The 27,621-nt window shown below is 38.8% G+C and overlaps 1 protein-coding gene across 5 annotated transcripts in view; it reads left to right on the forward strand.

Annotated features, from left to right (window-relative positions):
- Window positions 1-27,621, forward strand: part of UMAD1 (UBAP1-MVB12-associated (UMA) domain containing 1) — a 244,243-nt gene that overhangs the window by 190,318 nt on the left and 26,304 nt on the right. For 3 of the 5 annotated variants that reach the window (XM_064290007.1, XM_023544397.2, XM_064290008.1), the window contains exon 4: window positions 23,761-23,975. In XM_064290007.1, coding sequence (XP_064146077.1) covers window positions 23,761-23,975 — 215 coding nt within the window. Of the gene's footprint in view, window positions 1-3,894; window positions 7,184-23,760; window positions 27,377-27,621 lie in introns of those variants that run through there. The other 2 variants (XM_064290009.1, XM_010587249.3) reach the window with 2 other exon arrangements.

Genomic DNA, 27,621 nt, shown 5'->3' on the forward strand with positions numbered 1-27,621 from the left:
ATTGTCTTCCCTACAGTCTGATAGTATACTGCAAAAGTATTTGTGGGGAGTGTACACATAGAAATTTACCCAAAATAAAGGAGTATGGCCAAAAGGAAGACTATGAGCTGGGTGCTGTGGTCTGCAGTGGATTATGGGAAGTCTTCTGAAGGAAGAGTAGATAAGGATATTACTCCATTCCTCAACCCTGCAACATTCATTCAGTCAACAAGTGTTTGTTGAGTGTCTGCAGTGTGCCAGGTACTCTGCTACATATTATACATACAGTGGACTGGGAAGGGTCTCTGCTTCATGGTGCTTACATTTTAGTAAGAGACACAGACCAAAGATTTAAAAATAAAAAGAGACCAACAGATGAAATGACATCTGACTATGGTAAGTATTAAAAAAAAACAAACCTACTGCTGTCGAGTCGATTCTGACTCATAGTGACCCTATAGGACAGAGTAGAACTGCCCCATAGAGTTTCGAAGGAGCATCTGGTGGATTTGAACTGCCAACTTCTTGGTTAGCAGCTGTAGCAGTTAACCACTACATAACCAGGGTTTCCAGTATAGTGAAGGAAATAACCTATGGAGTGAGATAGAGAACAGGGGGTAGGAGGTTATTTAAAATGGGATAGATGAGAAGGCCTTTCTGAGACAGTGGTTTAAGCTGAGACTTAAGGAGTTAGGACGATATGCTAAGAGTGAGGCAAGAGTTTTAGATAGACTTAGGAAGCAAAGGCAAATGAGAATATACCATTTCCCATTCACACGGGTGGAAATTAAAAAGCCTGAAAACACCAACTTTCAGTGATGTTGTGAGGAAAGGAAAACCCTCATACTCAGGTTAAATCTATACAACTACTATAGAGAGCAATTTGGCAAAATCTAGCAAATGTGGAAATACAATTGTGAGTACATGCATTTGAACAGTTATTCTTAGAAGTCTTAACTATGTATCCCCTCCCACATCTTTAAGATGTCATAAAAATTTTCCCTTGTAGCTTTAATAGTTGCAAAAGATGGAATTTCCTGCATATTGTAAATATCGACATTTTAAAATAAAACTATTACATCATTCTTTCAAAAATATCCAATGGAATTTAAATCCCATAGCAATTTGATGCATGCCATCATCCATTAAAAAAAAAAACATGAACAGACTATCAAATATTTATATCATACCTTTTTCTACTTGAACTCAGATTTCTGTCCACTTATTTCCCTCAAAGGATTTTATCCTTTATCTTGAAAGTCTTAGTTATTGATCACCCTATCGTATTCCTCAGCAACAAAGAAGTATTGGTATAAATTAATCTTTTAAACTATTATCATAACCATAAGGCCAAATGTTAGAAAGTTTCTTCTCAATTATCATTATAATTATTCTACCCCATTGTTGTCAAGTCAGTGCCAACTCATAGACACCCAATAGGACAGAGTAGAACTGTCCCATTGGGTTTTCAAGGCTGTAAGTCTTTACAGAAGCAGACTGCCACATCTTTCTCTGGTGGGAGCAGCTGGTGCGTTCGAACCGCCAATGTTTTACTTAGCAGTCAAGCACTTAACCACTGTGCCACCAGGGCTGCTTTATAATTATTAGTAGTATATAATTGATTAAAGACAATATAAATATACATTTTGATAATTATTAATCATGAAAAGTAAATTTTTTGAAGTGCATCTCAGTGAGATGGAAGAGCTTGACTTTTTTTTTTCCTTCAAATAGTTCATGTGATGTGTCTAAGGATGATTATTACTAGAATTAAGTTAACAGTAAAATGAAGAGAAGATATTGGGCCATTAAAAGTAAGGGGTGGAGGACAGCTTACAGAAGGTGTATTAATGACTTTTAAGTGCATCATATATAGTAGAATGTACAATGTTCTGTTTAAGTTCATCTAAATGTTACAGATGGGTAAGAACAAATAGAGGCCCGTGGTGGTTCAGTGGTAAAGTACTCGCCTCCCACGCTCTGATTTGACCCCTGACTGGTACACCTCGTGCACAGCTGCTACCTGTCCCTTAGTGGAGGCTTGGGTGTTGCTGTGATACTGAGCAGGTTTTAGTGGAGCTTGCAGACTAAGATGAGCTAGGAAGAAAGGCCTGGTGATCTACTTCTGAAAATCATCCAGTGAAAACCCTGTGGTTCACAACTGGTTATGGAGCTGGTTCAGGACGGGGCAAAATTTTGTTCCATTGTGCTTGGGGTCACCGTGAGTCGGGGGTGTCTCAGCAGTAACAACAAAAACAAGAATGAATAAACAGAAGAGAGGAGTGGTTGGCTTGGCAAGTGAGATGCAGCACAGTAAAAAATGAAGGTGGATTTATGAGATTCAAAAATATTTTGGCAAGACCATGAAAATGTTTCTTTAATAGGTCTGATTAAGTGATTGAGAAAGCATAAAACACTAGCTTACGATGAGTATGTGTTGTTTTTACTTGAAGATGTAGCTTTGACCTGTTGGAAGCAAAAGTGAACTTTTCACCCTCTCCTCCTCAAAAAAAAAAAGCAAAATACATAACTGATAACTCAGATCAGTGCCTTGATCAAAGGAGACTTCATACACCTCAATATTTTAGGACCTGAGAGGTTTTATACGAGAATAAGATTCAACATGGGAGAGGAGTTATGCCTTTTTATGGTTATGTGGAAGGAGGGTAATTATGAAAAGGAAGTAGGGAAAGAGAAGGCCATCATGTTCTTTGACAGATACATTTATGGAAGTTGAGGCTCTGGAAATAAATTCCCTTAAAGTTGTCTTTGCTTATATATCCCTTGGGTACTGCCTTTAAAAATAATATGGTTCCCCAGTCTGAAGGTTATTGCCCTAGAAATACACATGGAGGCATGAGATTAGGATATTTATTGCAGCATAGATTATAATAGTAAAATATTGGAAATGATCTACTAAATGCCCATGAATACAGAAATGGGTAAATTTTGTATAGTCGTACGGTAGAATACGCTACAGCGCTACAGTTGTTACAGTGGATGAAATGAATACATATGATTCACTGTGGGATAAATCTTGTCAGTGTACTATTGAATGAAAAATGTAGGTTGCCAATTAATATTAGAAAAGAAAATAATATCACATTTATATGAGTACATGCATTTGTAGTAAAATATTTTCAGGAGATATACACACCAGATTCAGGGGAGTGGTTACCTCTGAACTGGGAGGTAGGAGGGACTAGATGGGATATGGGTAGAATTTTTACTTTAACACTGCATTTCTTAAAAAGGAAAGGGAGGGGAGGAAAGGGGCCCAGAGAATTGATGGCAAAATGTTAACATTTGGTACATTTGATTAGTTCACCCATGAGTATTTGATGTAGTATTCTCTGTAATCTTCTGTATTGAAATAAATCATAGTTTGAAAAAAAAAAAAAGGCCCTGGCTAAGGGGAGGAGGAGGGAAGCAAGATACTTAATATGCTCAAGTACTGTAAGAATCCACTGTGGCTGGGAACATAGTGATAGGGATTGTGGGGTGGGGTGAAGGAGAGGATGGGATGGAAAGTCAAGAAATCATGCTAGAGAGATGGCAGGAGCCAGGGTAAGGAGTTTGTGTTTATTCCAGATATTAACAAGAGGCCACACAAGGGTTTTGAGCAGGAGAGGGACCCGATACAGTTTATACTATAATAAGATTGTTTTTATGACTATATGAGACTAGATCTGAGAAGACAAGACTGGAAGTGGGAATACCAGTTAGGAGGCTGTCGAAGAAATCCAGTTGAAAGAACATGGTAGCCAGGATTGGGGTGATGGCAGCTGAGATGGAGAAGTGGGCATATTGGGCATATATTTTGAAGTAGATACAGTCGTATCTGGTGATAAAATAGATATGATCGGTGAGCAAAAAAAAAAACATGACTTCTGGGTTTCTGATTCGATCTACTAGGTAGATGTTGGTGCCGTGGATTTTTGGACTTGTTACAGAGGCCATTGGTATGTGAGTGTGCAGCTTAGAGGAGCAGTCCAGGCTCAGAAGGTACATTTGGGATTCATCAACATAAAGGTTCGTTTTAAATCCAAGGGAATGAGTTACCTAGGTTACCTAGAGAGAATGTGTAGAGAGAAAACAGAAGGGAACATAGGATGAGGCATGGAATTATAAAATAGAAGTTTAGTAGAAAAAAGGAGTTTGATAAGAATATGGAGGGAAAAACCAGTGAGATATAGGGAAATGCAGGAATGTAGGTGTCTCAAAAACCAAGAGAGAAGATTAAGGAAGAAGGAGGGTATATCAAGTACTGTTGAGAGGGAAAGTAAATTAAAGTCAGAAATATCCATTAGATTTGGCAATATAGTAGTTATTTGCAACCTAACCCATTGCTGTCCAGTCGATTCTGACTCATAGCAACCCAACAGGACAGGACAGAATAGACCTGCCCTGTAGGGCTTCCAAGGAGCAGCTAGTAGATTCTAACTGCCCATCTTTTGGTTAGCAGCCAAGCTCTTAACCACTGCACCACCTGGGCACCTAGATGAGCATTAGTGGTGGTGGAAGCTAGACTGGGATGGGTTGAAAAGTAGGCGAGAAATAAGAATCGGGATTTGAGACATCATGAATTTAGCTGACCTCACTCTTGCCAGGAGAATTAATTACGTAATCTACAGATAAACAAGGGAAAAACAGGCCTCCAGACTTAGTCTCTCTACTGTACCCTTACTAGTAGAAAGTTCACTGTGAATTTTTTCCATTCCTTTCTGTGTTCTGCATTTTCCAATCAATGTCCAGTTTTCTGTTCTGTTGCTTTTTCCTTGGTTTTCATCCCACTTCTCTCTTTTCATCCATTGTTTAATATATAGTGATTTTTCTGGAGCTGTCCCGTGTTTCCTTGTTCATCCTGTTAGCAAAAGCAATAACTGCACATTTAACTTGTGTTAATTCTCTTGCCCTGCTAAACTCATTTAAACCATACAAGGAGACAGTGGCAAAGCTCATTGTACAAAATAGCATATGTTTTACGTGGATTGTCCAGATAACTTTTCAAAAGCAAAGTAATTTTTGTGAAAAGAGTCAGTTGGGTAAATTTTTCCATAAGTGAAAAGAATTTTTGGTGTTTTCTCCTCAGTGATTGTCCACTCAGAATTTTAGAATTGTTTTTCAATTTGTGATTTGCTTTACTTTTTTAGTTAATGATTCCAGATATTTTTTCATAACTTCTTTCTTAACTTTTCTTGTACCTAAATGTTTATGTCTTTTCAAGCAATTACTGTGAAATTTCTGTTTTAACTATATTACTTTAACAAATTTTTTTTAGGTTTTACTTCAAAGCACTTAAATGAGAAGTAAAATACACTCGTGGGTCTTCTAAAAATCCATTGCACTCTTGGAGCATGAGAGCAGCACCCCTTTTATTTGTGCTACTTTGGGTGTAAATAGTAATGATGCACTTCTCCTTTTTTTCCACACTGAAGGCACCACCCAGAAGTTGGCAACTATATTGAGTTCTGGAAATGTTTTCATTCTTTTCTCTAGCCTGTGGTATAACTTCTTACTTAGCATAATTAGCTCAAGAATGACGCTGAGTGGGCCCAGGTCATGTGTTTCAGCCTGTCAAAGGTAAGGTATCATCTCTGTTTCCTGAGAACAGATTGCAGCCTAGCTCCCAGCCATCTGGCACCTTCTTGCCATTGCTCACCGAGTGCTATGGGCTGGAGAACACGAGCAGTTGAAGGCAGCCAGTCCCTGTTACTGGACAATTGTCCACACAGGGCTTGTCTCAGAAAGAGTCTATAATGTCATTTTCATGAGCAAAGGACAGTCTATTTATTGTTACTTTAAGTTCAGCTGGAATATATTCAGCTAAGCTAAAACAGTTATTTCGAAAATATCTTTTTCAGGGACCACAACAGTGCTTTTAGGGATTAAAATAGTCTAAACAGTCTGTAATTTCAGGGTTTCTAAGATCCGCATAGAAAAACAGTATATCCAGCTGGATATAAAAATGACACGTAATACAACTCCCAATTTTCTTTTTTTTCTCTCCCAAAGAACTGGTATCCTTCATGTTCCATGTGCTTTTGTTAGTTTGGTTTTTTTTTTTGAGAGAAAAAGAAAATATGATCATTAGAAAAGTATTCTGCTACCCTTTCTGAAGGAGCAAATATTGTCTGGCTTTTGGAAAAATTGCAGAACGTTTTAAAAGGCATGAAGTCAACTTTCCTTAAGCTGTCCCAGATTTAGGAAGCAGCATAGAATAGTGGTTCATGTCTCAGTGCCTATGCCTAAGTATTCTCAATCTGTTAAATGGAGGCAAAAATATTACCTGCCTAATAGAGGAAGGGTTAAATAAGATAACAGAGGTAAAGAGCTAAGAACAGTGACGGCTGAATAAGTGATTGTAAGTGTGAACTGGTAGCTGTAGCAGTAGAAAGAGAGGTACTATTAGAACCTTAAAGGTTACACTTCAAAATGAAACTAGAATCAGTAATAGCTCGTATAATCTACATATGAGTGTTTATCAGGGTTCATGATCTAAACCACCTTGTCCCCACCCTGATTATTTAGTTTCTTCAGAGAATTCTCATCATTATCAACTCACCTGCAGATCCAGTGGCTGCAGAAGGTTATTAGCATGCTTGTCTTTTTTAAAGGAAATAAAACAAATGAACAACAGAAGCTCTCTTGGACTCTTAATTGTAGTTTTATACATTTCAGAACAGTAGAAATTAAAGATACTCATTTTTAGTCCACTTGGACAGTAGAAGACAAAGCAAAGGAAAAGCTGTGCTAGGTTCTAAAAATCAACTGCCTGGAAACTTCAGTGAAAGAGCAGACCTTTGAAAATTAGCACTCAGGTTACCAAGAACCACCATATAAGCACCTGGTCCTGGAGAGTTGCACAATGCCGCGTCTTCCTCCCACCCATCTTAAGACCTCTCTGTTCCCTGGTTCAGCCAACTTCAAAACCAAGCTGACCAATGATGAGGTCACCTGGTAGCCAGGAAGAAACTCTGAGTCTCTTCTTGCTCGCATCCTGTCTTTCATTTCTGTCAGTTAGCAGATGGGTGGTGCACACACTTTCATCTCTGGTAACTAGTCATTTCTGCCTCCAGTGATTTGCTTTCTCTCATACATATACATCTTTCTTGATCCCCTTCTCTTGTATTTTACCACTAACCTCTGGAAAATTCTCACTTATCACCTACCTGTTTATGGGATTGGAAAAAAAAAAAAATCTTGACGACCATAACTGTCCAGACTCTCTAGAGATATTTTTAATGAAAATACCCTTGCAGAGAGTCTAGGCCAGCAATCTTGAAACTTGATCCAAAGTCCCTTTCAGAATTTTTACAGAAGTCCAGCTCTTCCAGCTAAGTCTGCTTTTCTCAAGCTCTAACATTCAAGATAATTTCAATATATTTGATCAATTTACTGTTATTCTTTTTTACTAATATTATTTAAAAAATTTGCATCTGTTTATTGCAAAGGTATAAGATTTCATCTATACAGTGGACTCATTAGTCTAAGAAAATACATTGAGTTTTTAATAATTGGAAATTTTTAGGCTACCACTTGTTAGAAGAATGGTATCGGTCGGTGTTTTTCTTATTTGACTCTTGTTTGTATTGTTTATGTGTCTTTTCACAATCAGGAGCAGTGTGGAGTTAGGAAATCTCCCATTATAGGAATTGTTTTAGTAGCCTTTGGAGTATCCTTTTGAGTTAGGAGTATTTTCTCAAGGCGTGTGTGTGTGTATGCCCTTGAGTCGATTACAACTCATAGTCACCCTATAGGACAGAGTACAGCTGCCCCATAGGGTTGCCAAGGCTATAATCTTTACAGAAGTAGGACTGCTATGACTTTCTCCCACAGAGCTCCTGGTGGGTTTGAACTGCCTACCTTTCTGTTAGCAGCCAAGCACTTAAGCATTGTTCTACCAGGTATGTATACATACATATGTATGTGTGTGTGTATAGATAGATAGATCTATATAGATATCTATACAGATATATATATATACACACACACACACACACCCCTAGGTGGCTACCTTTTTTCTATAGCTATCACTTATATTGATTTAAGTGCTATTAAGAATTTTTAGTAGCTCAGAAGATTTGGGGTCTGAGTCTACTTGTAGTCATGACACATTAGCGCTGGATCATCTGGTCTAATTGTCTCAGGTTTCGAGGAAGTAAATTGAATCCCAGAAAGGTTAAATGATTTGCTTAAGGTCACACAGTTTAGGTAGGGGTATTGGTACTGGAGACTAGTGCTCTTTCTACTATGTGTTGCAGGTTAGTTTTCAACTTTATGTACAAGCAACAGTATATTTTCTGATAATTACCTTTTTCTCCCTGAAACTTGGGAATCCTGGAAAAGGATGCTTAATCAACTTTTTGTTGTTGATCGGAAAGCTTTTTTTTATGACACCTTGTATTTCCTTTGAGAAATATCAAATCCATTTACATAATGTTTATTAGTCTCTAGAGACGGTATGGAAACCCTGGTGGTGTAGTGGGTAAGAGCTACAACTGCTAACCAAAGAGTCGACAGTTCGAATCCACCAGGCGCTCCTTGGAAACCCTATGGGGCAGTTCTGCTCTGTCCTATGGGGTTGCTATGAGTCAGAATCGACTCAATGGCAACGGATTTGGCTTGGTTTTGGTTTGAGACGTATAACTTTTAATTTATTCAACTATGTAAGCGTTAGATTTTTCTCTCATGATTTTGAGGACTCCATTGTAGTTTTCATCTTTAACCATGTTTTAACATTATTCACTCTCTCTATATATTGGGTAGACTTTTCCCCAAAACAGGTGATGACATCTTGTAACCCTTATAACGACACACACGAACTCCAGCATCGAGTTCCAGTGTGTTCGGAAGGTCTTAGAGATGCTGAAGCTGTTTCAAACAACGTTGAAATAGTATAAAATTATACTTCAGACTTTCATTCTTAAAATATTATTTTGGCAAGCAAAATGTACATTATAAAACTGTTCAAACAAATGTCCTACACCCAAACAAACTTATAATTCAAAATAAGAAAGAACCCTTGTTTATGTTTTCCTCCCTTCGGGCTCTCACTACCTATCTTCCATGTACTTAAATACTCAGTATTCCTATGCTTGGCGAATCCTGACAATCCTGTTAGAATTGTTTCCCAGCTTTTTCACTTCGTTGATTTTACTCTAACTTAAAAATAGTGTCCTGAGTTAGCCATGAAATGAAATAATAGCTCGCTTATTTGGGCCCTGAGTGAGCACCAAGAAGGGACTCAGCCTCCTGCCATGCCAAATGGCCCCTTGCATTCTCACACTGGGGTGGAGAAAACACAGCTGTATTTACTTTTCCTACCCCATCTTCTATTTTGAAATACAACCTTTTGGCAAACCAGAGCCAAGGTCAAGTGACACAGCTTTCTGTTCACCTCTTCAGTTTGCCAGACATTGTTTTTCTAGTGGAATTCTGGGTTAGGTACTGCAAGTGTGGGTAAGACTTATCACTCATATGCCTTGTGAGTGGAAGAGTGGAATTTAATTAGCTCACCTTTGTAATTTCTGTACTTAGTTTGGTGTGATGCATTTCCTTTCACTTTCATCTGTATACGAAAACTCACAGTCCAAGGCATGGCTGGGTGTTCACCAATAACAGTATTTCCATCAAATTCAAATTACAAAGAAAGTAAGACTTTTCTTTCCCAATATTTTCCCATTTCTTTAAGAATTTTTGTTTTGTTTTCTGAAATTAGAGATGTTTTATAGGCAGGGTGAACTGTTGATAATTGTCTCTGAATTCTAAGTATAAAGTAAAAATTATATGTTTACATTTTTGCATAAATGTAAATGATAAGGTGTAAGCTTTTTAGTATAAATTAAGTACAGCAAAACAGACCAGCTTTCTGTCCTCAAGCAACAGCCTTTGCATGAAATAATTACATTTATTATTGTTTGTAGTAACATCTAAATGTTTGCTCTTAAAAATATATTACACTCAGGTTATAAGTATATCAGATTTTCATGCCATCAAAGTACAGAGCAAAGAAACCAGACTGTAGCTATTAATATTTTTAGATTTCTTTTTGCATTTCTACTAGTATTCATGCTATTTATTCCCACTCAGTCAATATCATGTAACTGATGTCTGTGTTCCTAAATATATAAAAACAAATGAGTATAATTATATTTTTCTTACCAGCTTTAAAAATAGAAATTATTCTGTTTTTTTTCTTATTATAAATGCAGACAGATGAAGTACTTTATTGTTTTACAAAATGAAAATCATTCACTTGAATGAAATTAATATTCAGCTTGCCAAGGAGATGTGCAAGATTGTTCTTCATTGTTTTCCCTTGAAATTGTCTGGGGAAAAAAAAATCTTGTTGCATTGCATTCTGAAGAAGTTGAATATTTAAAATAAATAAGGCTATCTAAATGGGAAGTTAAGTAGAATCCAGTGTGACTAATAAGGGATATCAAATTCTTCAGACCTGTGGTATACATAATAAGCGTGAAGAATTCGTGCATAAAACCCGAAGCCATTTTGTAGCCTTGGCTGTGATTAGATGTTATCGTTTTCTAAGCTGCTACATGTTGTAGCCAGCTTCGTGGATTTAACCTAGTAATAAGATGCTTAGTCAAACCGTTAACTTTAAACTATGTTTCTATAGTGGCATAGTCTGTATTCTTGGACCCCAGGTGACATTTGCCATAGAGATATTACTAAGCTTCAGTGCTTAAAAAAAAAAAAAAAAGGTAAGTGTTAAAATCATTCCTTTTGATGCTGGCCTTTACTGGAAGGGTTTATTTACCTAGTGCAGCTCACTGAGACCCATAAAAAAAAAAAATCGTAATTAATAGGTAATTATCATGAAATTGTAGGATAGTGCATAAAATTGAAATATGGCTGGTTCAGTGTTTTAAAAAAACTATCGCTGCAGCCAGGTTGGACTGATATTGTTATAGGTTGCTTATGTAGGTTGCATTGATGTTGTTATAATCTGGATGCAGAGGATACATGCCGTTTGTATACTCTGTATGTGACCTCACTGATGCAGAGCATGGAAGGACGAGCACTGGATTATAAGTCAGGAGTTCCAAAGTACAGGTCTCTGCTGGTTACTAGTTGAGTGACTTTAGTCACTATACCCTGAGCCTGGGAAGATGAGACTAGACACAACATCTTCCCCACCAAGTTTAGTGGGTTGTGAGGCTCAAATGAAGTAACATTTAAGAAAGTACTTTGAAAGTACTATGTAAGGCAATATACAAATATTAGTTTTCAGTTTTCTAAGGTTCTGAATAAAATTTTCCTAATCCCCTAGATGTGTCTGAATTGTCCTGAAACTTTGATAAAATCCTAACACCAAGTTGTTTCATAGAGTATTACAGGGCATGTAAGCTTTGAAAACTTTCAGTTGGTTGTATTTTTAATTTCCAGATCATTTAATGTTTGCAATCCTTGTGTGTGTGTCTTTGGTTGATGTGTGTCTTTTTTTGGTGTATACAGAGTTGCTTTGGGAAACTGGTGGAGTCTTGGGACCTAATGAATGGTATCCCTCTTTCTCACCTGCACGTGGAGCCAGTGAAGAAATAAAACCAAAGAGCTGGCAGACGGAGAAATAAGATAGCCCCTTTTGACTAGCAGTGCAGTTTAGAATGGGGGAGGCAGCTTAGTATAATAGCTAAAATGGTCTTCCACACTTCCAATGCCCCACATCTAGCTCTGGGGGAATGTTAAAATCAGCACAGCAGACGCTGTTATGCCCGCTACTTGTCTCCCTAGGTCCAGGTTGAGAGAAAAGGAGAAAGAGGCTCTCCCCAGGACCCAGGACTTTGGATGGTTTACCTTTCCCCATCTAGAAACATGGACTTTTGGCTGTCACCCATCAACCATGTCCCTCAGTCCATCTCCTTGGGGAGTAACAAGGGGTAGAGGAGAAGGCCAGAGCTGCTTGGAGAAAAACCCCTCTTTATGGAAACCTGAGAAGTAGGAAAGAGACTTTTGTCTCTAACAAAAGTGAACAGGAATTAAATAAATGGAATTTACCTACCTATCCTCTCATCTACTCTCCTATACAGCTCTCATCTCTGAGGCTTTCCTTCCCTTTCAGTGCTGACTTAGTCATGTCCCTCATATACCCCACTCCCAAGCATGGGCTACACTGTAGCTATTCTAGACTATACCACATCCAAACCAAAAACCAAACCCAGTGCCATCGAGTCGATTCCGACTGATAGCGACCCTATAGGACAGAGTAGAACTGCCCCGTAGAGTTTCCAAGGAGCGCCTGGCAGATTCGAACTGCCGACCCTCTGGCTGGCAGCTGTAGCACTCAACCAGTACGCCACCAGGGTTTCCATACCACATAAAAAACACATAGCTGGGGAGAAATATTGATTCCTGGGAGAGACGCGGTAGATAAAGCAAATTGGTTAAGCGGAATTTGGAGTAGATAAGGCTACCTTCTTCCTCTCCCTCAGTGAGAAGGTGGGTCTACAGTAAAACTATTTCCCAAACTGTTTAATCTCATTGTAGCAGGAGCACATTACACTTTACCTTCGGGAGATAGTTGTGAAGTTGTTCATTTGGCACGTCAAAGAACAACCCATCTTACTCTTCAGGAAATAAATGTAGCTGGAGTCTCAAACCAGTTTAAGTTCTATCTGCATTTTTATACCCTCTCTAGTTCACCATGTTGGTGATAATGTGAAAGACAGTTGGTAAAATCTTGTTAGAAAAAAAAATGTAGGAATCACGACTCAACATAATAATTCCTAGTTTATTCTGAATAAACGTACATGGATTGATTACCTACTATGACTCAGACATTGCCCTGATTGCTAGGAAAATGGAGATGAAAGCCCTGGTCCCAACCCTGAGCTGTCCATAGCTTCCTGGTGTGACAGAGAATTAAAGTCCCATATGGTATGTGCTGTGAGAGAGGTATGCACAGACTTCGTTGGGGGAATCTTTTCTAAAAGAGGTCTGAAGTCCATCTTGAGGGAAAATTGAAATTGGCAAGATGTATAGAGTATAAGAAGAGAGAAAGATGTTCTAATTTAGGTAAAAGTAATCGAATGAGCCAAGGCTCAGAGCTGAAAAGAGAGTCTGTTGTTGTTATTAGGTACCATCGAGTCAGTTCCAACTCATAGTAACCCTGAGTACAACAGAACGAAACACTGCCCGGTCTTGTGCCATCCTCACAATTGTTTCTATGCTTGAGCCCATTGTTGCAGCAGCTATGTCAGTCCATCTCATTGAGGGTCTTCCTCTTTTTCGCTGACCCTCCACTTTACCAAGCATGATGTCCTTCTCCAGGGACTGATCCCTCCTGAGAACATGTCCAAAGTACATGTGATGAAGTCTCAACATTCTTGCTTCTCGGGAGCATTTTGGTTGTACTTCTTCCAAGACAGATTTGTTCATTCTTCCTGTAGTCCATGGTGTATTGAATATTCTTCACCAATACCGTAATTCAGAGGTGTCTTAAAAAAAATTCTTCTTAGATCTTCCTTATTCATTGTCCAGCTCTTGCATGCATATGAGGCAATTGAAAACACCATGGCTTGGATCAGGTGCACCTTAGTCCTCAAAGTGACATCTTTGCTTTTTAACACTTTGAAGAAGTCTTTTGCAGCAGGTTTACTGAATGCAATACATTGTTTGATTTCTTGACTGCTACTTCCACGGGCATTGATTGTGGATCCAAGCAGGATGAAATCCGTGGCAACTTCAATATTGTCTCCATTTATCATGGATTTTGCTTATTGGTCCATTTGTGAGGATTTTTGTTCTCTTTGTATTGAGGTACAATCCTTACTCAAGGCTGTAGTGTTTGATCTTCATCAGTAAATGCTTCAAGTCCTGTTCACTTTCAGCAAGCAAAGTTGTGTCATCTGCGTGTCTCAGGTTATTAATGAGACTGCCTCCAATCCTGATGCTGTCTTCTTCATAGAGTCCATCTTCTCAAATTATTTGCTCAGCATTCAGATTGAATAAATATGGTGAGATGATACAACCCTGATGCACACCTTTCCTGACTTTAAACCATGTAGTAGCTTGTTTAAATAACAGCAGGCAGTTCGGTATGGGTGGAGTAAAGAGTTTGGGCAATAGTAATAAAAGAAATTGGAGAGGTAATTAAGGCCAGGTCATGCCTTTTATGTCATGATAAGGAGTTTGGTCTTTTCTCAAAGGCACTGAGAAGGGTTAAGCAAGGAAGGGAATGTTTTTAGATACCACCATGGCACTGATAGGGAGAGTGGAGTATAGGGAGAGCAATGCTACCTTCAGGAAACTCTTGTAATGTTCAAGGTAGAAGACCATAATGTCTTGAATTAGAGAATGACAGTGGACCTGAAAAGAACGGATGGATTTTGGGAGATATTAGAAACATCAAAATCAGTAGGGCTTGGTTCTTCACTGGGTGGAGGAAGTCAGAAGGAAGAGAATTCAAGGATAATGCAGATTTCTGTATTGGACAACAATGTAGATACAGAAAGTAGTGGAAGATTGTTAAGTTTGGGGTAGAGTTGAGGGTATAGAAGGAGATGAGAGCCTAGTTTTAAACATGTTGAGTTTAAGATGCCTGTGGAACATTCAAAAGAAGGTGTATGATAGGGTATATATGGGTCAGAATGCTCTCATGTACATACGTATCTACTTTTGGGGCAATGAAGGAGTAGGGCAGCAGGCACCATGGATATGGATAAGATCATCCAGAGGAGCATGTTGAGATTAAGAAGAGTAACCATAGAGAGCACCACCATTTCAGAAATAAGCCAAAGAGTGTATCCATAACTAGTTAGACCAGTTGTTGTTGTGGTTGTTAGGTGCTGTCGAGCTGCTTCTGACCCATAGAAACCCTGTGCACAACAGAACGAAACACTGCCCAGTCCTGCACCATCCTCACAATTGTTGCTATGCCTGAGCCCATTGTAGTAGCCACTGTGTCAGTCCATCTTGTTGAGGGTCTTCCTCTTTTTCACTGACCCTCCATTTTACCAAGCATGATGTCCTTCTTCAGGGAATGATCCTTCCTGATAACATGTCCAAAGTATGTGAGACGTAATCTAACGTCCTTGCTTCTAAGGAGCATTCTGGTTGTACTTCTTCCAAGACAGATTTGTTCATTCTTTTGGCAGTCCATGGTATCAATATTCTTTGCCAACACCACAACCACAATTCAAAGGCCTCAGTTCTTCAGTCATCCTTATTCACTGTCCAGCTTTCGCATACATATGAGGTGATTGAAAACACCATGGGTTGGGTCAGGTGCACTTTAGTCCTCAAGGTGACATCTTTGTGTTCAACACTTTAACGAGGTCTTTTGCAGCTAGACAGGTAGGAGACAGAATTAAGAAGTGGCACAGAAGCCAAGAAATAAAAACTCAAAGAGGGAGTCAACAGTCTTAAGTGGTGCAAAGAGGTCTTATAAGATTAGCACTTCAAAACATCTTCTGGGCGTTGCAAAAAAGTAATCATTAGCAACCTTTGTGAAAGCAGGCCAGTGGAGGGGTAGAGACAGAAGGCAGATCACAGTGGGTGAGGAGTGCATGGCAGACAGCGAGTGTCAACAGCGGTCCCTGAAAGCCTGGCTGTGAAGAAAGTAGATAGTGTGGGAGTTACGTGAGTGATATGCCAGTGGGTGATAGAGGTTTGTGGAGAATTTTTTTTTTCAATGGTTAATTGCTGTATTAGTTTCCAAGGGTTGTCATAACAAAATACCACAAAGTGGGTGGCTTAAAGAACAGAAATTTATTGTGTTACAGTTCTGGAGGCTAGAAGCTTGAATTCAGGGAGTCAGCTCTAGGGAAGGTCCTTTCTTGTCTCTTTCTGTCTCCTGTAGCCCCCAGCATTTCTTGGTTTTCCTTGGCTTGTAGATGAATTTTCACATGATGTTTTCCCCATGTGACCGTTTTTCCATATCTCTTCTCCCCTTTATAAGACACCACACAGAAAGGATCAGGATTAGGACCTGCCCTACTCCAGTGTGACCTCATTAGTTTAGAGATAACATCTGCAAAGAAAAACCCTATTTCCCCAAACAAGGTCATATTCACAGGTACGAGGGTTTGGACTTAAGCATATCTTTTTGGGGGACACAGTTCAATCTAAAATAACTGCTTATAGGGAAGAGCCAGTAGCAGAGAAGAAAGTGGACAGAGAGATACCTCATAATTGATGAAACCATGTCCTTGAAGAGTGGGGGAGAATGGCCCTGGAGCATCAGTGGGGAAATGAGCTTTGCTTCTGAGGAGGACGATTTGCCTGTTGTGGCAGGAGGGAAGCACAGATGGGTACAAATGCAGATACGTTTTTTGGGTGGTACAGGCAAGCTACTGTTAAGTAGGAGGCTAGCCCACCTGCCTACAGTGAGGAGAAAGATGGTGATGTCAGACTAAAGGAGAGACGTTGTTGTTGTTAGAGGCTATAGAGTCTGTTCTGATTTATAGTAACCCCATGTGACAAAGTAGAACTGCCCCATAGTTGTTTTCTAGTCTGTAATTTCTACAGAGGCAGATCGCCAGGTCTTTTATCTTGTGGAGCTGCTGGGTGGGTTTGAACTGCCAACCTCAGTTAGAAGCCAAGTTCTTAACTGTTACGCCACCAGGGCTCCTCAAAGAGAAAGGGTGAGATGTATGCTGTAAAAAAAATGGGAATGGGGGACCTGCCTTGAAAATATGAGATGCCTGGATAGCTGAAGGTTAAAGACCATGAATTTCTATAAACCAACATTAAAAATATATATTTAAAAAAACTACTGGAATAGCGTTTTGTGTTGTCAAAACTGGTATTAAACAGGATTCCACAGTGAACACACTGTTTCTTGCCTGGTTCCTTTCCTAAAATGCTTCTCCTTCCTCTTTCCATTGCACCCCCACTCAACTTGGCTAGTAAGGAAGATTTTCCGAGTTCAGACAAGCCGCTTTTCCAAGAATACATGGAACAGATTATAGAAGCAAGTGACAGCCTGCTTACTTCCCTTCTGCACTTGCATACATTCAGCTGATGTTCTGAAAAGAGGAAGTCAGGAGAACTTTTTTCCTTTTTAAAAGAAAAAGAGGAGATGCAAGAAGACAAGCCCAAGCAGGTGGTGGAAATACTGAAGGAAAAAGAAAAGGGAACGAATGCTGAAAAAAATCGTGAGCCAAAATGGAAACCGAAATGATGTCCGAGATTGGAACAGGAAAGAGACTGAAGAAAATATCAACTTTCTAACCTCACCTCTTAGTTTGCTACTCAAAGGCAGTATCCTCAAACTAGGAGCCCTCACTTCTGGGGAAGACTAGTACCCAAGGCATGCTAGCTGCCACCACAAGGTCACATGGAAAACACGGGTTTTCAGTGATGTCTGTTGAATACCAAATAATTTATCTGTATAAGTGGTAAGGTGTTCTGGGTTTTTGTTTGTTTCTTTGGCCTCATCTCTCAATTTTAAAATCAAGTCTGGGGTGCTTAGGATGTCTGGGCCCTAAGGGAGGAAGTGTCTGAGAGAACAAAGAGACCAGATGCAGTGCCATTCAAAAATACGTAATGGGCCCTTACTATGTGCGGGCACTGTTCTAGGTAGTGCGCATTTATAGAAAAACAGGAAATAATCTCTGTCTCTGACATGTAATTTCTCCCAAGTGAAAGGAGATTGTTGCATAGGACTTACGTGGTTTTTAACAGCCAGCCAGAAATTTATTAGCCACCAACTTCTTAGGAGAACTACCAGAGTAACAGCAAAGGATGCTTGAGTCCTGCCTTAACTGTGCCACTGCTTGTATCACCTTCTAGCCTCTGTCTCCTGACGCTTCTGACTCAGATTTGCCCCCCAACCCCACCTCCTATCAAGCGGCTGATGTAATCCAAGCAGATACCAGCTAAAGCCAGAATAGAATGGATAGCTAGCAGGGGAGATAAAGTGACAGTGTTGCTTATTCAGGCTGTTGTTCAAAGGAACATGTCTTTTATTTATAGACAGAATTTAAAAGCATAGACAGCCAGAGGTTGATATTACCTCTTCTTAGTATAACTCATTTTCTTGAAATATGCTTGATATAGCTACCTTCTTTACATGTAAATTGAATGTGTTAGATAGGTGTTTTATATCTGGTTTCAGGTTCTTTTGCTGTTTTGGTTTAGGCTGGTTTCTAAATTTTAATGCATCAATATTTTGCTTTTATAGGACACTATTTTATCTCTACTTATCTGAGGCACAGGTTGTAGAAAAAAGAAGGAGGTTTTTGTAAAAAAAAAAAGATGTCAAATATAGGTGATTTTCACATTAATAAAATATTCATAATTTAGTCTGGTGTGGCTAAGTAGATGAGATCTCCAGTTGTTACCGCGTTTGCAAAATTGGCACCTCCTAATAGATTTCATGGTGGTTGCTGGGCCTTTGTGCCAGGAGAAATGTATTTGTCTGCTTTTAAATCTGTATTTTCTTGCTTTCAAACACCCAAGAGTGAGGTTCACAGGGATGCCACTAACCTTCTGTTGCTCTGGGAAAGTGCCTTCATTTTTCTGATCCTTTACTAAAAAGTGTTTTGCACCTGTATTCTTGGAGTGTGCTTTTTCCTAAGCTCTTAGAAGATTTTACATATTGAACCTTATGAATCTTTACCACCCCTCTGCAAGAAAGGGCAGCATAGTGCCCATAAACCTTTTCGAACTATTTGAATGAAAGACACTAGCAGGTAAGGAATAAAAGATAAACTTGGCCAATCCGTTTTTTAACAGGCTAACTGGTGGACAAGAAATAATTTTTGTTTGTACATTTGAAAATAATTAATTATAAACTTTATTTGTTATAAGGATATTTACTTTCTCAAGATTAGAAGAAAAAATCTGACATGGTATGCGTATATTTAAACCTTATGAGGCCAAACACTGCTTTGAAAAAGAAGTGTTAAAACTAGATTATATGAAGAAACTTATACTCAGGAGCATTACCAAGCATTATCAAAGCAGTAGCATTTCTGTGAATAGGCTTAAGCATGAAAATAATGAATATGCTTTATGAACATTATATTTGAAGAAACTTTTTTAAATTTGGCTATTAACCAAAAGCCTAATTAATTCATTTCTTCTTGCTCCCTTTAAAGACTCATTTTCTTATGCAAATGAAAAATCTTAAGACTTTGTGTCTAAGAGAGAGGGCTGCTTTTTGCAGGGGAATTCATGCACCTGTTTCAGCTCTCAGCCCCCACCCCTGCTTCCCTTGGCTGCCAAGCTAGAGACTTAGTAATCAGGTTATTGGGTGTGGGGTCCTTGGATTTTGACTCACATTTTCTTTATGACTTTCTCTTGTTTTGCCTTATAATTTCCCCCTTCCAACTCTCAGCATGCCAACAGCAGCTGCGTCATGGCACTCACCCTGCTGCCAAGAGGGCAGACAGCCTCCTTAGAGACTGTGACATTGCACTGTAGCCAACTGTTAAGAGATAGATCCTGGAGCAACACATACAGTACATCTCAAATTCAGATCATTGTAGGAGGTATTTGGTTGAACGCTTTGTCCATGGTATTTTTTAAGTTAAATTATTCTTTGAACTTTTTATTATGAAAAGCTTTAAACATAAGGTAGACAAAATAGTACAGTACTTTCCCATGCACCTACCTATTTCCCAGTTTCAACTATTATCAGCTAATAGGTAGTCTTCTTTCACTGTCCATGGTGTTTTTTTCTGCGGCTTTATCCAGACTTTTGGTAGGTTCATTTCCAGGGATAAATGTATCATAATTACAGTCTTCCTTCCATCCCTCTTTAGCTTAAGATCTGTCACTTTGATTTTCTCAGCCCTTTCTTCCTAAAGGTAAAGGATATTAGAGTTTGGGTTTTTTTTTATTTTCCTTCTAAATTAAGCTACCGTATATAACTTCAGTAACTATCATATTTTCTAATACTTTTCCCTAAGTTTTCAAGATTTTGTCCATTTAGTAAGGCAGTCTACCTACCCAAAGCATATCTGAAATGTGCAGGATCTTAGAATGTAGGGTGTAAGAGTCTTTGGAGAACAGTAAAGATCATTGGGTTTTAGTCTTAGTTCTGCTGCTCACTTGCTGTGTGGCCTGGGACAACTTACTTAACCTTTCTGTGTGTGCCTCAGTATCCCCTTGTCTGTAAAATAGAACCAATACTATTAGTACACACCCCACAGGCCTGTTGTAAACATTAAATGAGTGAATACATTTAAACAGCTTAGGTAGTGCCTGGCACAAAGTTAAGTGTTCAGTATATACTAGTTGCAGTCATCGTCATTGTTATCATCATCATCATCGTCATTTTTGTCCCTCACCACTCATTTTACTAATAGAGAACTGAGGCCAAGATGAACAGAGCATCCCCCTTTAGGTCATACAGCAGTTTTGTCAGGAGAACTTGAACTAGAAACCACGTCTCAATTCCTTTATTATACTAAATGTAGTTTGACACAGTCTTGTCCTTAAGGAGTGTATACTCTGAGAGATGAGAGTGATTTGTAAAAGAACAGAAAGAAGATTAATAAATGCATAAGCAAGGGAGTAAATATTGCTCCAGGAGAGTTAAGCTTTAGAAGCTGTGTGTTTGGAAAGCCAAGTATTAGAGGTAACATACTTCCTCTTAAGTAGAGAAGGTGAGATTTCAGGAATATTTTCACTTGGCAAAAGAGATGATTTGGCACTGGAAGAACATTCCATTCCATGCATAAGGAAGTTCTTGTATGAGATGAGACCAACTGATCTGGGGAACATTTACAAATGAGATTGAGAGAAGGCAAGATATAAGAGAAGTTGAATGGCAAAAACAAAAGGGATGTCTGGATCCTGAACTTCATCTAAAGCCAGGTGGGATCTTACATTCCTAAATTTCTCATTTATCCACTTATTTTAGTTAAAATGTATTAAGCATTGTTCTAATTACTTATAAACATTACTTCATTTAATCTTTATAGCAATCCTATAAGATAAATACTATGTTTATCTCATAATACAGCTGAGGAAACTGGCAGATTGGAATTGCCGACCTTTTGATTAACAGCTGAGCTCTTAACCGCTGTACCACCAGGGCTCCATACCCTAAAAATCTATCCAGAATCCAACCATTTCTTCTCACTTCCACTGTCACCACCCAAATCCACATCAAATCATCTCTCACTCCCAGCTAGTCTTTATTTCCTTCCCTGCCCACTCACCCCCAATGCCTACTCTCAACACACCAACCATAGTGATCCTTTTAAGACGGCAGTCAGAATATGTCTTTTCTGCAACACTGTTTTTCAAGATTTTTTTAATCTGATGTACAACAACATGGATGAATCTCATACATATAACGTTGAAAGAAACTAGAAACAAAGAGTTCATACTGTGTATTACATTCATTTAAAATACAAAAACAGGTAAAAACCAGTTTATGCTGTTATAAGTCAGGATGGTCATAGTTTTTTGAGGGGGGCAGAGAGTTGATTGTGACTGGGAGAGAACACTAGGAGGGCTACTGGGCGTGTCGGTCATTTCCGTTTCTTGATCTGGGTGCTGGTTGTTCACATGTGTTCAGTTTGTGGAAATGTGGAAATTTAGCAGGTTGTGCACTCATAACATACTTTTTTGTGTTTGTTTTTTATTTTACGTTTCAATAAAAATGCTTACAGTATTGGTATTTCTCACACAGAAAATCATTCTCTTCTAGACTTTGAGACAAATAATTTATCAGCATTCATAAGCATTAGAATATAAGCTCCATACAGGCAACAGTCTTGGATGCTTTTATTAATTCAACAAATATTTATTGAGCACTAGGCACCATTTGGAGCCCTGGTGGCACAGTGCTTAAGAGCTCGGCTGCTAAACAAAAAGTTAGCAGTTTGAATCCACCAGTCACTCCTTGGAAGCCCTACGGGCCAGTTCCACTCTGTCCTATAGAGTGGCTATGAGTCAGAATCGATGGCAACAGGTTTGATTTGGTTTTTAGGTACCAATTTGGGGGCAGTGGTAGTTCCTTGGTAGAGTTCTCCCCTCCATGTGGGAGACCCGTGTTCCATTCCTAGCCAGTGCATCTCATGTGCAGCCACCGCCTGCCCTTCAGTAGAGACTTGCATGTTGCTATGATGCTGAACAGGTTTCAGTGAAGCTTCCAGACTGAGATGGACTAAGAAGAAAGGCCTGACAATCTTCTTCCAAAAATCAGCCATTGAAACCCTATGGAGTACAGTTCTATTTTGACACATATGGGTTCACCATGAGTCAGAATCAACTTGATGCAGCTAGTTTTAGGCATCAATCTAGGCATTCGAGATATAGCAGTGAACATGAGAGACAAAAGCTGCTTAAGCTTTTGGGTCAACACTTAGAAAGGTGTGAGGGAGGGGGCCCTGTGTATATCTATGGGAAGAATCTTCTGGGCAGAGGAAATGGAAACTGCAAAGGGCCTGAGGCAGAAGCAGGTGGGGTGTGCACTAGCAACAGCGGGGAGACCAGTGGAACTGGAGAGCAGCAAGTGAGGGCAAATATGGCCCAAGAGGTAAGGGGCCAGATCATGAAGGGCCTTGCGGGCATCTGTAAGAGCTCAGGAGTTTTATTCTGCATGAGATGGGGAGTCATTTTTTGTCTAAGCTGATTTGAGTTAGATTTCAGCTGCTCGTAGTGACAGATCGTTAGGGTATGTAGTGACATACCCTAATTTATTACCCATTGTACTATCAATGGATTTTTCCAGTGTTTAGTTTGTGATGAGGGAGGCTATGAATATCCTAGTGCAGGTCTTTTGGCAAACTAGGGTAGGCAAGAAATAACAATTTTGAAGAAGTTGAACCAAACTGTAAACCAAACCCACAGCTGTCGAGTTGTTTCTGACTCATGGTGATCCTATAGGACAGAGTAGAACTGCCCCATAGGGTTTCCAAGCAGCGGCTGGTGGATTCGAACACAGACCTTTTGATCAGCAGTGGAACACTTAATCACTGCGCCAGATGTATTAGTTCTTCCTATTTGAATAATTTATACAAAATAACATGTTAGTTCCTGTGAATGTCAGGCAGTTTGTCCCTACTTGTAGTACACATTAGAGGTAAAATCTCGGATTTTATTAGAGTAAAGCAGTAAGGTACACAGGGTAGGAAATAAAAGATATGTCAGAGCAATTCCTTGCCTTTAAGGACAGCAGGGTCTTATTGGAAATGTGACATATACATGTAAAACAACTAGCTGGGACACTTCTAGGAAACACCAAATAATATCCTAGCAACTTGTCTGATAAGTGTTCTGAGCTGGGCAAGATCACCTTGAACTCTGCAGATATAAGATATCATGGAAAAGCTGGGGGAATTCAGTAGAACCTCATGGCATACATTGGGTTTGGAAGAGCAGAGGTGGACCTGGTAGGCAGTATCTGGGCTAGGGAAATAGCAAGAATGGCAGTTTGATTTTGAGGGGACTGTGGGTGGTCATGTATGTAAGTAGTCAGTCTGAGTAAGAATAGGGTTTATGATTCACTTTAAAACCTAGCAGAGATTTGAGTGGATGTATTTCTGAGGTAAGGTCAATAGGTGCATTTTAATCTGGGAATATGTGTATATTCCACATGTCTCAATCATTTTGATGTATTAATCCCACACTAACCATTAGTGAAAACCCTGGTGGCTAGTGGTTAAGTGCTACGGCTGCTAACCAAGAGGTCGGCAGTTTGAGTCTGCCAGGCGCTCCTTGGAAACTCTGTGGGGCAGTTCTACTCTGTCCTATAGGGTCACTATGAGTCGGAATCGACTCAACGGCAGTGGGTTTTAACCATTAGTGAACCTCAAAGTTCATAAAGTCTAAATGTTTTAAATGTATATGTATTTGTAGACCGGCAAGGAAAACTCATCCAGTGTGACTGTAGCAGACTCTGAGAGAGGAAATAAGGCAGGCCAGACCCTGGAAAACAGCTCGTTCATGGCCGAGCTCCTGAGCGACATCCCCTTCACCTTGGCCCCGCACGTGCTGGCGGTGCAGGGCCCCATCAGTGACCTTCCGGACCACTTACTCTCCTATGATGTCAGCGAAAACTTATCACGGTTTTGGTATGATTTTAGTCTTGAAAATTCAGTACTCTGTGATTCATAATTTTTGTGTCAATTTGTACCTCAACAGCTTTAAAAAAAACGCTTGCCTGTTTTATTTAACCTGTTGATGTTCTTTCCCATTTCGCTGTTTAAAATTCCCTCAGAAACGCAGGGATCACAAAGCAAAGGAAATAACGTTATGTTCATCGTAATTTTTTTTAAGAATAAAGCGCATTTGTATAAAAATTAAATTATAGCTCCTTTCCCCCAAGTAATAAATATAAAAACTAGGTTATCAAAGTTTTATGAAAGGAGTAGATTCCTTGACCATTCTCTCAAAATTTAACACCTCAAATTTATCTTGGAAGAACTGTGAAAAAGAACTGTGGTGTTTTTCTTAGTTACCACAACTCTGAAGTCCACGCTTAGAGGGAGTGTGAATTCTCTTCTCTGGTTTGGAGAAAGCTTGAATTAATGTTACTCTTCCTTTTTCCACGGTACTTATGAATGAATTTAGAAAGAAAGTTGCTGGTTAGCTGAATTTCTTCAGTCCTGATTTGGACAGACTGATGTGGAAATTTAGCACGTTTCCTAAAAAGCAGCGGTACTTTGCCAGTGTGAGAATTCCGTAACTGCTCTGGATGCTTTTTCGTTTGAGTGAGAAATTTCAGTTTTCTTAAGCCCGTGGCCGTCCTTTCCCCCTGTAATGAGTTCTCTGTTCCCGCCCTTATTCTCTGCCTTCATGCTACTTCAGAGTGTGCTCTCTCACCAGCTTTCCAAAGACCTTTCCCTGCCTTGGTCTCAGTTGGCATTTGCTCTCCGTGCCACATATGTTCCCAGTTTAGGATGAGGTCCACATTTCCTCTTCAACCTTGCTGGCTCCTGAAGAAAAACATCTCGCAATGATACATGCTGATATTTAGAAATTTGTTGGCCACAGTACAGATGGAAATGTTTTACTGTTAGAAGAACTGCAGTCGACTCATTTCCAATTAGAGTGTAGGCAAAACACCTAGATGTGACTTTTAGTACTTGGATATCCATTATTTATTCCAACTAGAACAGAAGAGAACTGCCATTGGTCAATAAGCTGCAAAGGGGAGAGAGGTAAATTATGATAGAGAATTTTCTGTGCCATGGAAAACTTAAATCACACTTGGCTTGATTAACAGCAATATGGTTTATTAATCCTGTGCCAAATTTTAAGTATGTTTTTCTCAAAAAATAGAGTGCCATAGCAAAACTAAGCACTGTACATAAAGGTACGTGAATTATTCAAGTTTTAATATGTTATGCATGTTTGTTTAAGAAATAAATGTGGTGTGATCTTGGTAAAAATGCTTGACAAAAATGCTATGTTATTTAAAAGTTAAAGCAACATTTTTATTGACAAAAATATGCTTCATTTACAAATAATATTACCAGATAAGCTTAATGACTAGATTCTTACAATTTTCATAAAACATCAGTCTAGAAAGGATGACTACTGATGCAAATGTGAACATTTTAAAGAAGTTTTTGTGAAAGCACATCCTTTTCAAATGTTTGTTACTGTGCCCTTAAAGTTAAATGTAAGCACTTGTCAACTTGTCTAATACATGTGCTAAATTTTATCTAAAATACATTTCATTTATATTTATGTCTACCGTGTTACAAATAGGCTTACAAGTACCTCCATTTGTCTTAAAAATTGTTGTATTTAAATAAATACAAATTAAAATAAAGTATTTTGATTATTTTTACATCCATAAAAATGTGGGGTTTTTTGCATTATTCATATCTCAATGACAGTTATTGATTCTTTGGGCGGCAAAGAGTTAAATATATCCTTTTTATAGCACAGAGGAAAAAAGTGTGAAATTTCTTCATATATGTACATTTTAAAGGAGTAACAATTGAAAATGGTAAGATCACTAGTCCTGGCTTAGTGGGACTGGAGAGATTTGAAGGAAATCAACTGAACATATCTAGATTGAGCCCCATCATCACAAAACTTAGTAAGGGCCAATGTTAACAAACCTATTTCTAACAAAAATATGAAGATGACCATTTAAATTTTCTTTTCCTGTATGTTAATCAGGAAACCCTGGTGGCGTAGTGGTTAAGTGCTACGGCTGCGAACCAAAGGGTCGGCAGTTCGAATCCACCAGGTGCTCCTTGGAAACTCTATGGGGCAGTTTTGCTCTGCCCTGTAGGGTCCTTATGAGTAGGAATCGACTTGACGGCACTGGGTTTTTTTGTTGTTGCTTTTTTGTTTTTTTTGTGTGTTACTCAATCTTCCCATGTTAAAAGTTACAGAGACATTAGAAATCAACCAGCCAACTCCTTCATTTTACCTAAGAGAAAGGTGAGGCCTAGAAAGGTTAAATGACTCAAATTACCTCTAGCGATAAATAAACTTTTATTTAATAGTATTAATGATAACTAATATGAATTATAACAGAACTACATGATATGATGGGAAAGAGTTAAGGCATTGGAGGCAGCCAGACAGAGTGTAATGGCTGCCTCACTGACCAGCTGCAGGGCTCTTCATCAGTGCCCTAACTTCCCATGTTCTTAATTTCCTGGCTTGTTAAATAGTAATTGTATGCACTTTGCAGGGTTGTGTTCAGGTTATAGGAGGTGTATGTCAAATGCCTGGCTGCATGGAGCCCGACACACCATAGGTGTTCAGGAAAGGGAGCTGTTACAATTCTCATTACTAACTACACAAGCACAATAGGCTAATGAAATGCAAACTACGTATTAACTGAACTGCTTAAAGGGTATTATAAAAATAGCTACCTGCATTTATTGTAGATCCCCCTGAGTATATTTTTCCAAGTCATTCTAGCTCACTATGGAAAACATTCCTAAAATATGTTAGCTGACTCTTCTGCCTTAGTTAATTTAAGCATCCCATAGGGAACACTTTTTTCTCTTGTTACTGAGGATCATGGTGCTTTCCTTAATATGAATTAGTAATGCAGGTATAGAATATGCAACTGATTTTACTGGACCTCATTTTTAACCCTAAAATATATCCAGGAAGTTGCATGTATTTTTTATTTTCAACCTTAAGCATTTTTATCCTTTCCTAAAAATAGAATTACAGAGGCAGTTCTGCTCAATTATATTAGTTAATTAAATTTTGATTAACTGGATTTTTAAAGTTGTACCATTAAAATGTTAACAATAGCACAATTATTGTTAAGAATTCTAGAAACTCACAATGGTTTAAGTAAACATTTATTAACACCAACACTTTTTTTTCCTTTTCAAAGTAAAATGATAAATTGGAAATGATATGAAAGAAACCTCTTGTAAAATTCCCAGAGACCTCATTTCTTATACAGTAAAACTTGCAAAAGCCAGAACCTGTGTGAGGCGAAAACTTGTCAGAGAACGAAAACTCAAATATTTTCCACTAATAGAGAGTGATAGAAAAGTGGTAAGACTGTACCCTCTCAAAGACAGAAAACTTGTGAGACTCGGAAAAACAAGACAGCCCCGCTTAGTTCCGGCTCTCACGGGTTTCACTGTTTTTCTAAAGTACCGATGTGGAATAGTAAGGAAGCAATCTCATGCATGTTCTAACACGGTGGTGCATCAGATCTCACCTTCCGTGATAAGAATTGATTAATAAATGAACATTGCTCTCAGTAATCTAGCAAAGAATATG

The sequence above is a fragment of the Loxodonta africana genome, chromosome 8 (genome assembly GCF_030014295.1).
Source record: "Loxodonta africana isolate mLoxAfr1 chromosome 8, mLoxAfr1.hap2, whole genome shotgun sequence".
In the NCBI taxonomy this organism is placed as follows: Eukaryota; Metazoa; Chordata; class Mammalia; order Proboscidea; family Elephantidae; genus Loxodonta; species Loxodonta africana.